The 10834-nt window shown below is 39.9% G+C and overlaps 2 protein-coding genes across 2 annotated transcripts in view; one reads left to right on the top strand and one right to left on the bottom strand.

Annotated features, from left to right (window-relative positions):
* Positions 1 to 3652, top strand: part of LOC108239511 (nucleoprotein TPR) — a gene marked incomplete in the record, with an annotated part of 26725 nt that extends 23073 nt beyond the window's left edge. The window contains 7 exon segments of the mRNA XM_025007242.2: positions 531 to 619; positions 1028 to 1140; positions 1239 to 1337; positions 1459 to 1600; positions 2487 to 2584; positions 3041 to 3142; positions 3340 to 3652. Of these exon segments, the coding sequence (XP_024863010.1) occupies positions 531 to 619; positions 1028 to 1140; positions 1239 to 1337; positions 1459 to 1600; positions 2487 to 2584; positions 3041 to 3142; positions 3340 to 3395 (699 nt within the window).
* prg4a (proteoglycan 4a) lies at positions 3239 to 10355 on the bottom strand. The gene is made up of 15 exons (XM_017422259.3): positions 10327 to 10355; positions 10160 to 10248; positions 9769 to 9885; positions 8720 to 8833; positions 8473 to 8532; positions 7953 to 8024; positions 7694 to 7819; positions 7408 to 7602; positions 7211 to 7306; positions 7052 to 7138; positions 6586 to 6725; positions 5266 to 5425; positions 5011 to 5109; positions 4624 to 4743; positions 3239 to 4192 (listed from the first exon to the last, which is right to left on the bottom strand). Exons 2-15 carry the CDS (start codon positions 10230 to 10232, stop codon positions 4011 to 4013), a joined length of 1641 nt encoding a protein of 546 aa, XP_017277748.1. The 5' UTR covers positions 10233 to 10248; positions 10327 to 10355; the 3' UTR covers positions 3239 to 4010.
* Positions 10356 to 10834: the final 479 nt, after the last annotated feature.

Below are 10834 nucleotides of genomic sequence, written 5' to 3'. Positions count from 1 at the left end.
ATCATCAAAATTAAATGAAATAAACATTTGAAATATATGAGTTTGTATGTAATGTATGAATATAATATACAAGTTTCACTTTTTAAATGGAATTACTGAAATCAATCTACTTTTTCATGATATTCTAATTTTATGACCAGCACCTGTATATTGTGTATAGTGTATAGTGTTGCTGTATCAGCAATAAATCCTCAGGGCCCTGTGGTATTTTCTAGATTGGGATTGATCCTCTCACAGTTGTATCGGAGAAGTTTGGATGCCAGACAACTCGGGATCCTTGCTGTGTTTTATGGTTGCTAGTACAAGGAAATGCTGTTGCTATGTGTTGTTTGGTCTAAGAAAATGTTTAAGTTGATAGAAAGTGTCAAACATCCATGTAAACACGAGTTGGCAAATTTTTCCAGGAGAACATTGGGTTGTAACAAGGGGACCGGTGTTACTTTACCAGGCAGTGGTCATAATGTTGTGGGTGATCAGTGTAAGCACATGATGTAAATGTATTTGCTGAACTGTTGTGTGTGTTTTGGCAGCCTTTCTTTGATGATGATGACAGAATGGTTCCCAGTACTCCCACTTTGGTGGTCCCACATCGCACTGATGGCTTCGCTGAGGCTATACAGTAAGACACACACACACACACACACACACACACACACACACACACACACACACACACACACACACACGTCTTTTTAATGAAGCAGTCACAGGAGGTTTGTTTTTCTGTTGTTGCAGTTCAAAGTAAGAGGAGTTTCTGTTAACAGGCAGTATGTGATGGATTTTCAAGTCAAATTCTCACAAATTTGTGTATTTTGAATATAAACATATATGTTGGAAGAATTTTTGTCTTTAACTTTACTCAAAAAGTGAATTAATGTAGAATTGCTGTTGCTGCAAAACAAAGTCCCAAACAAGTAATAATGGACTCTGAGAGTCGGTCTCTCCTCCCTTTTAGTTCTGTATGTAAACACTTCACTTTTTTCCTCAGCTCAGTGTGAGACTCCATATCTGCTTTCGGTCTCCTCAGTTCTCCCCAGGTTGCAGGTCTGTCCACCAGGTTCAGGTTTGGACCTCCAGAAGATTTGCTGCAACAGACATCAGCTTCACACTCTGACCTGGGACAGCTGGCCTCCCAAGGAGGTGCAAAGCAACACAAACATGATGGCTTCTCAAACTAGTTTGTTGATTATATTCCTAATCTACAGTTTAAACTTTTTATTTAATGGACATCTGTGCAGGTCTAGGAATGTATGAGTCTCCTCTTTTCCTGGCTGCTCACGATGAAGATGGAGGAGGAAGAAGTGTCCCTACTACACCTTTACAGGTGGCTGCACCAGGTAAGATAACTCTTAAAACAGTACGGTGGGCATTTTTTACATTGGGTCAGAAACCCCGCAGGACAGCAGGAATAAGGATAATGACAGCGGGATGATTGATGGCTGACTCTGTTTTTCTCAGTGACGGTCTTGACTGAGTCTGTGCCCACAGACAGCTGTGACAACATGGCCTCCCAGTCGGTTCCCATGGTTACTGCCTCCTCTGGGATGGCTGCTGCAGCAGATGATGGAGATGAAGTCTTCATGGAGCAGGAAGGAGACGGGTGAGCATCTCGGCCGGGAGTTTTCTGTTGAAGGATCGACTTCAGTTTTACATTTTAAGTCCTAAAACCTTAACAATTCCAATAGAAAATACATCAAAATTAGTGGTAGTAAAACATAAATATAAATACTTATACATCTCAACATTTTATTGTTGTCAAATTTACTAGTTGAACACAATGACTTATCCTCTGCAAAAGTTTCTGATGTAAAATTAGTTTTTTTAACTAGGATTCATTCTTGCTCATACTAAAAGTCCATCACTAGTGTTTTTTGATCACTATAATACAAATCAGCAAGTTGCTCTGTGTGATTTGAATTATAGAGTTTAGTTCAAATCAGATTAAAAAACATTGATTCTGTGACAGCAGCCACAAAGAGCAGCACCTTCTTTTACCAGAAGGCCTCCTACTTGAGCTGCCGTCTTAGTTTGCTGCTCTCTGATGTGTGTTGTGTTTTGATCAGTACAACCCAATTTAAAAACAACGGGTTGCCTTCTGGAAAACCAACATTATTGTCACAGTTTCCTGATTATTTGTCGATTTAGTAGTATTTGCAGAAACACTAACTGCAGTAGTGTCTGAATCATAACTTACAGCTAACCTGTCTCTAGCAGTGTGGTGATACGTTAGGAAAACAAGACATTGTAACTTTGCATTAAGCAGGATTTTATTTTAATTTCTGAGATGCTGAACACAGCGAACTACATTTAGAGAACAGCTTTACAGAAAAGGTGAGCCACCTCCTTAAAGGGAAGTCTCAGCTAATTGATTAGTGGTGCGTTTGTCTTTATTATTATAGCTCTTATTAATCTTTTTGGAAAGATGTTTTTTTTAAGCGTAAATCAATAATTTCTCTAAGACTGCATGTGATAATTTGTGTTTCCAGCCCAGGTATTGAATCCTCGTTGGAGAGCCAGACAGACATGGAGTCAACAGGACAGCAGAGTGATGATGCAGCACTTCCATCCACCAGCCAGGACCCTGGTACTGTACTATCTCATCTCGGAAGCAGGGCTTCCATCTTAAATCGTATATTAATATTTTTATATTCATACCAAACATTAGTGACTTATTTAATAAATAATCTGTTTTATGTTGGCTGTTCAATCTGAGGATAGGCCTTCACTGCTCAGGTGTGATCTTTTTGTAGAGAGAAAGAAATGTATGCATCACTGATACACCTCTGAGCCATAAGTGATACTTATAGAGCTGAAACGTGTGTGTGTGTGTGTGGGAGTTAGCCTGAATGGTGCAGCATGCTGCTCCTACCATCAAAACTAATGTCTGTAAACACAGAATGATGCTGAACTGAGCTGCCTCTATTTGTGTGTGAATTAAAGGTCAAACAAGACCATCTTTAATGTGCTGTTATGCTGCGATCTGTTCACGGACTGTTCATACGTACAGCTGAACTGAAAGTATTTCTGTGTTTTGTTTTAGACACCAGCAGTGTTACTCTGCGCCGCGCAGTGACCAGTCACCCTCTGATTAGCAGCCTGTCAGGGAGAGGACCCAGAGGAGGGAGACTCCTCAGCCGCAGAGGTAAGAACCAAACTCTGGACTTTCTTCACACAGAGTCAGCTTTGAGCTTCATGATCAGTAATTAATAAATGTATACCCAGAGAAGAGTCCAGTCAGTCATGATGAAGCAGTTTATTATAGCAGCAAGCAGCTTATAGCATAAACAAAAGTGATGACAATAATTTTAAACCTTTCACTTGTTTCTCACTTCATTCTAGGAACTTTTCCTCGAGGAGGAAGAGGAGGAGCCATGGGCAGAGGAGGCATCCCCTAATGACGATGTCGCCATCGTTTCATCAACACAACAATCACATACTCAAGAAATCTTTAGTTATTTTCAGATCAGTAATCACACTAATACAGAAACGTTCTGAACATTTTGTCTTTCTCAGAAGTGAAATCAGGCTGTTTGTGAAACTGAATTTTAGGTTTTATAATCTTTGTTTTATTGTTCATGATATTTTTGTTTGTTTTTCTCTGTGTTTGGCTGGTGTTAGAAGGGTTTTTTAGAATAAAGCAGAACAACAAATAGCAGCAATGTCATGTGTTTTATTAGTAGTAATAATAAAAAGCTTTAAGAAGACCTTTTATGTCATATAAGTAAAACACAATTACACTCTCAGGTCATTAATATATGTCAAGTTAATATTTACCAAAAGTAATTCCTACATAACCATTATACTGTACTTTTATTTTTTCTCTTTTACTTATAAAGAGTTATTGTTTGATAAACAAAGATTCTTTAACTACACAACAACTCAGATCTGAATGTTCGAGGAGTAACAATAAGTTTTCTGTTCAGCAAACATTTTTCCAAAGCAGATATTTTTGTGTCATTTACTGGAGCAGAAAACAATAACAGAGCTCCGGTCTTCTGTTCGGGGAGTTTCTAAGGACAGCGCAGCCAGAATCTGATGGAGTTTGGAGGGTGGAGAGCGTTGGGCCTCCGTCCCGCCACTCCGGCTGTGCTGCTCCCCAAAGCGACTGGGCTCAGGATGGGTACGGGTGCCAGGGGGTCGGGTTTGACCAGCGCTGGCAGGTCGCCTGAGATCTGGACTCTGAAGTAAAGAGCTGCAGAGAGAACAGTGTTTATGACTTAAGGCACGAAAATGCTCCTAAAAGGCATGTCAAGGTTTGTCAATCTAAGCTGAGGTTAACAAAATAATAATTTACAAGGATGATATTAGGAAAGTGACAGATGGTACAAAAGTTATTTGCATTAAATCCACAAATTACAGAGCAAACCAGTCTTTTAGAGTCGTGAGTTTTAGCTCCATGCTTTGTTTTTGACTAACAGTATAAGCTGAGTGGATGGGATTTAATGAGTTTTTAATGAGCAGAAATAAGCTCAGATGGGCAGAAAGAGTCAACTGTTTCAGTAAAAATGCAATCTGATCACACAACAGCATTGGTTTGTAAATACTGCAGCTCACCTATAAAGATTCAAGTTTGTCGTTCAGAGTCTGATACATTCCTGAGAATAATCAGACATGAGTACTTACGTCCAGAGAAGACAAAGTGATGGACACTCTGAGGGCTGGGCATGGACAGAGCTGAGGTGATCGGGGTGGGGAAGCCTTGAAGAGACACTCTGATGTTGATCTCTCCACTCAGAAGAGCGTCTACAGGAGAAATAAAAACATTTAAAAACAAAGGCCCTGCTGAGGTCATTTGACTGGCTTATCTAAATTAACATGTTGGATTTTAAGGATAACAATTTTTTAAAAAGTGAAATTACAGAAAAACTGGACAGGACTTGCAGATTCTGTAAAAGTGAGTAAGAGGATTTCCTGTGACATCCTCATCAAGTGTCAGTGGACCAGCACCTCTCAACATTTTTTTTTTCAGTGAATAACTCAACATTTTGGGAATATGTTTTGTCTACTGACCAGCCTGGCCAGCTAAGTGTCTTTTCGGGGGGGTTCTTGGAGTCTCTGCGCAGGACTGAGCACTGCCCGATGGAAAGATGAACCTCTGGATTATGTCTCCTAGAGAGCAAACAGGAGGAACTACTATTAGTCATGTCAGTAAACCTAAAAACTCACAGCATGTTATCTAAGAAGTGATGATCACCAGTTTTAGGAAACAGCCAACAAGTTCGGACAGACAGTGTGTGTTTGTACGTGTGTGTCCGTCCTGCTCACCCTCCTTAAAGAAGAACACGATCTCTGGGCTGGTCCTGGTGGCCGGCACAGCCAGGACAGCACTGATGCTTCCCGTCAGGCCTGGAAACTCAAAGGACAGAGGTTTGGGGTATCCGGGCTGCATCACCATGTTCCCATCCAGACGCCAGTACTGGTCCCCCTGGGACAGAGAAGAAGACGATCATCACAGAGGAAAGTTTCTGAAACAATCATATGATTCATATTGTTTCACTGTGTTCTAATCATCTTTATCATGCAGCACCTTTGGTTCCACAGACACCATTTAGCACAATAAATTAAATAAAATAAGATGTTGGACAAAATCTGTTTAAAAATTTATGTCAAAACTTAAAATAATACTTGAAAATTTAAATTTCATGAGCTACATTTAAGTTTAACACAAAACTTATCTATATTTTCTTAATCTCCAATTCAGTGCTGGAATATATATTTTTGAGTGTGAGTGTTGAAAGTCACAATTTGACACTTTTACAAAAAAAGAAAAAAGTTTCCTTAATTTTCTTTGAAACTTAATAATCTAACCCCATTCTTTCTCCTGTGGTGGCAGCACTGACAGAAAAAGATAAAACAGTCCATCTAATCAGTGGTACCAAGTTTTTTTTATTTATATTACAGCAGCCTATGTGTCTGTTTTAAACAAGGATAACAACTAAATAAGACAAAAACCAGGGGAATGTTATAGCTGGGTCTGTTAGTCCCTCCTTATGATTGAGCACTCGTGTTATTAAATAATGAGACAATTTAAAAACCAGAAGAGTCATGAGTAGCTGGATAGTTGAGTGAGAAAAAGTGTGAAGTTTGGTCCGATTTTAAGTGACATGAAGACATCCAGAGTCAGCTCAGTCACAGTGTGCAATAATGAGTTTATTATTAAGAGGTTTTTTATGTTGAGTTGTTTTAATGTGAAATTAGGAACATTACAAAACTGGAGCTTGAACCACTAGAAATATATATATGTGTGCTTTCTTTCAATATTCAAACAAACGCAGCATTTGTAAGTCTGTCAACAGTTAAATTTTTTAAGCAGTTGCTTCTCACAATAAATTGTCAAAAATTAATCAGTTTTATTTGGCTGTGTTAATGTGCTGTAATGATGTGTGCATTAGTATTTTCAGTTTATGATTAAAAAAAGGACAAGTCATTTACTTTTCACATGAACCAGTAAATTTCTTTAAACTGGCAGACATCTGGATTAACTACAGACCTACTCAGGAATAATACTCTCAGTTGTGTTGTGAGACAATGTGAGAAATGTTGGACAATAAACAGTATATCATGAGGTACTGGTCATAGTTGTACCTTTATAATGTAGGTGTTTCCGTTGCAGCCGAGTCGTGTGAAGATGGTATCAATGGGTGAGGGGACTCCAAGAGTCTCTGTGATGTTGTGTGGAGGACCAACCAAGAGGCTGATGGGGTCCACTGACCAGAAGAACTCACCTGCAACACATAAACACACTTAAAGCTCATTTATGGTGGACAAAATGTGTTTAAATCTTGTATATACTCTGTAAATGAACTCACATTAAACTAGGATTGAATGCTGTGGCAAGAAAACACTGACTGGTTTAATATTTAATCAATTTAATACAGAGAAAAGTGAAGTTGTGATCAGGCACTAACGTGACGATTCTTTAGCAATTAGTAAAGACGTATCACCAAACCTTACTTTGCTTTAACTAGAAACAGTTTGGCCTGGTAGAAGCAGAGCACAGAGTCTAAACTACACAACATGTTACAGAAAAGACAAAACAGTGAAACCCAACCTTTAAATATGAGGATGGTTCCGTTGCTGAGAGCTGTGAGGCCATTGATGGGAGAGTCGCTGCACAGGTCGACGTCAGCGAGGAGTCCTGCACAGACACGTGGAGCTGAGTTAGGATGAACTCATCAAACAGACACATCAACAGGACCGCTTACTGCACCTGACATGTCTAATCCTCCCTCCATGACAGAGAGGCCCAAATGTGGCGCCACGTTCAGCAAGGTGCTGGGTCCAGAACCTGCTGGACCTCCAGCCCCTGTGGGAGGGAGAGCACAACTTTTACCTGGCCTGAGTCATCAGCTGGACCTTTAGGTTGGTCTGGGTTTTAAAATAAAAAATAAACTCCTCTGAATGTACCTTGGCTCGGCCCAGACGGACCGACCCCCACAGGGAGCATCACCAGGTGGACGTTCAGTTTACCACCACCGGTAGATTCAGGGGTGGAGGGGCTCACAGGAGCTCTGCTGCCCAAAGCTGGAGCACTGTTGCTGGGGAGGGACTGCTGGCGAGAGGGAGGCACAGGCAGAAGCCCAACAGGGATGTTCCTCCCACCTGCAGGACAGAAACAGCAATTAGTCCATCTGCTTGGTAGCAAATCAAGATTTCTGCTATCAAACCAGTGAAAAGACACGAAGAAACACACCGTGTTGTTGATGATTAGTTGGCCTGGCAGGATGAGTGAGGCCAGAGGAGCCGGCTGTCTGTGGGTTAGAGGAACCGAACCTACTGTGACACCGGGCCCCAAGGGACTGTGGACAGCGGCCCCGTCCTATCATTGTTGATAAATAAAAATCAGAACAGATACGAACGACACTGATAATTCTGTTTAATAATGAATCTACCAACAAACAGGTTTGATCACATTTGGACAAAACAAGGATGGGTGTAAAAATTACACCTACCGGTGAACCATTCCTCACTCTCACTGTTGGACGTCTTCCGGGTCCTCTCCGGTTTCCAGTTTCTTGAATTTCCTGACAAAAATAAAAAATAAATAAATAAAATCATAAAAAGAATGTTAGTTTAAAAAATAAGTCAGAAAACATGATTCCAACCTGTTTTAAGAAAGTTAGGTATATGAACACAAACTAATTTTGTTTAAAGTGCCTGAATTTCAGCTCCAGTTAATTTTAAGAAATGTTTTTGAACACTATTTTGCACTGAACGGCAGTTTTTGTTTTATTTTGACTCCTGCCGATGATTTGTTCAGGAGAGTGATTCTTTTCTTCATTGATCTGATTACAGGTGATTTATGTGAAAACTCACAAAATATGATCAGCAAAGTACTTTCTATAATTTACATGATCAGTGCCAATAAAAAAATGGAGTTTCCTATTGTAAGAAATTAATTGTTTCAGTCAAAAACACAGATATGTCATTAAAGGACATCATCTATTATCTGGTTGTAAAGAGTCTGCTAACTTGAGGCTGTGGCCCTCTGAGGCTGAGAGCTTCCCCGCTGTGAGACGGTCACACTGGCATCTGTGGACGAAGGACAGGGCTTTAGAGAGCAGTGCTGATGGACTGATACAGCTACAAAGAAGACAAACTGAGCCATTTATTAAAGTCAAAGCCACTTATTCTCTCCAAAGAACATTTGTTCAAAACAAAACTCAGATGCGCTGAGAAATCTAAGAGAAACCTCTTGGTGATGCCTGGCGGCGCTTACCACAGTGGAGTCGGTAGTCATGGCAACAGGTGTGGAAGAGGACGCACAGCGGATCACACTCACACGGCAGACCTCTCCTGAACGCCTCGCCACAGCGACCCTGACAGGACTGAGCTGACAACAGACAGGCAGAACCTCATCAACAACAGGTCTGTTCAACAAGAACCAGAAACAAAGCTGATAGAAAACTGTTTCTGACAAAGTTACATAAACCGATCCTCATCAAACACACTAACAGAGAACAAATATGACAAACAGATTGTCCTCCAAAAATATTAATCCTATAAAGAAACTTTAAGTACCAAACACTGAGAGCAACAAAGTATCAAAAAGGCTTTAAAATGATGGAGCTGAGGAGGCAAGAACAGTGGAATTAGCCACCTAAACACAGGCAAATATTCAACAGAAATAAAAAAATAATGATACTAAGAACTAATATTAATGTTGCCAGCTAAAGAAACTAAAGTTCCTTAACTGGAAACAATAATATTTCTACCAAGGTTAAGATGTATACAAACTGACCTCTGGTAACATAAACACATTAAAATATAAAGATGCCAAAAACAAACAAAACTAGACTACACAAAAATCTGAAAAGTCCCCAAAAGACCAACACAGTTAGATTAAATGAGGAATTTTATCTAAATGCAAAATAAAAAATAAAAATTCAAAGGAACAAATAAAGGACAATCCAACATTAAACTAAGATCAACAATCAAAAAGTCGAGATAAACATGATTAAAGAAGAGGTTTAAAAGTGCCTTAGACATTAAAATATTCAATTCAGTTCAATGGGATTACATTCAGGACTCTAAAAAAGAACAATGTAGTGACTAAAAGAAAGTTACTTTTTTACTTTAAATATCAAGGTAAAGTAGAGTAAAAATAAGTTTCAGATCAAAATAGCGAATAAAAGAAGAGTTAAAATCTTTGTGAGCAGAACAAGAAGAACAAACTAAAGATTCATATTCAGTTTGAAGGTGATGAGGGTAACATCTCACAGTAACTATGACGTAAAATGAATATTTCTTTCTCCACGTGTGTTTTACCAGTGGTGCAGGTAGTCTGATAGTCCGGGCAGCACTCGTTGTGCTGCAGGCAGCCGAGGTCGCAGGTACACCTCTGACCTCTGGTAAAAACCTCACCGCAACGACCCACACAGCTGCCTGCAGAGAGAGGAAATATGAGGCAAACATTAAAGAGACTTCTGCTCATTTACCTCAGAGACACCTCTATACCTTCCTGTTCTGAAATGTAACCCCTCCACTGGATTATTTAGCATTTTGTGCATTTTATCAAATAATCTACTGGAAACAAAACATAAACAGATTAATTTGAGCTGTTTGGCACTGAAAAATATTCTATGCAATCAGTAACCTGGAAGGAAAGGAGCCAAGTTGGAGGCGTGGATTAGAAATAAACAGGTGTTTTAATGCCTACCTGTTCCTGCAGCAGCAGAGACGGCGGTGAGGCCGAGCAAGAGAAGACCGAGTGTCTTCATCATCTTCTTCATCTGAACAAAATCTGATCTGAACAATTATTATGAAAGCAGAGGGTGAGAAGGAGAGGCGTCTGTAGAAACAGAAAGACAAGCGGTGGTCAGTTACCTCCTGTATGTGTCACCTCTTCTCTTCTGTCAGTCTCTCCGGCTGTTTTCACTTTTATAGAGACGAAAACACGACGTCATCGTGTCTGAACACGGCCAGAAGGCACTCAGACAGGACACTTTTAATCAGCAGCACAAACACACGCCCACTGATTAATAAAAACTGAACAGATGTTTCAAAACGTCCCACACTATCAGTAAACTGCTTCCTACACAGTAACTAAACCTGCACCCTAACTGATTAGAAGTACTCTGATTACTTCAGTGGCCTTTAAGTAACAGCACAGCAGAGATTTGTTTACCAGGGGAGTGTAATAAATCTCATGTAATATCTTTTTAAATGTTCGACCTATTTTCAGTCACAGGTAAATAAGTATGAATATCACTTCACATGTATTTTATAGTTTTTACCTTTGAGGTCTGCAGTCCTGTGATTCCTCGCTGACCTGTTGCCCATTCGGCCACAGTTTTTCTACCACCCAGCTGTAAGGAATGAGGAGCCTGAGCCA

This window comes from Kryptolebias marmoratus, linkage group LG20 (assembly GCF_001649575.2).
Source record: "Kryptolebias marmoratus isolate JLee-2015 linkage group LG20, ASM164957v2, whole genome shotgun sequence".
In the NCBI taxonomy this organism is placed as follows: Eukaryota; Metazoa; Chordata; class Actinopteri; order Cyprinodontiformes; family Rivulidae; genus Kryptolebias; species Kryptolebias marmoratus.
This window is presented reverse-complemented; position numbering and strand designations above follow the sequence as displayed.

Coding starts and splice junctions, on each gene's coding strand:
- prg4a (XM_017422259.3), bottom strand. CDS start 10,232: ATGAAGAAGATGATGAAGACACTCGGTCTTCTCTTGCTCGGCCTCACC. Junction 7,820..7,952: donor GAGTGAGGAATGGTTCACCG/GTAGGTGTAATT, acceptor CAACAATGATAG/GACGGGGCCGCTGTCCACAG. Junction 7,307..7,407: donor TCCGTCTGGGCCGAGCCAAG/GTACATTCAGAG, acceptor TCCCTCCCACAG/GGGCTGGAGGTCCAGCAGGT.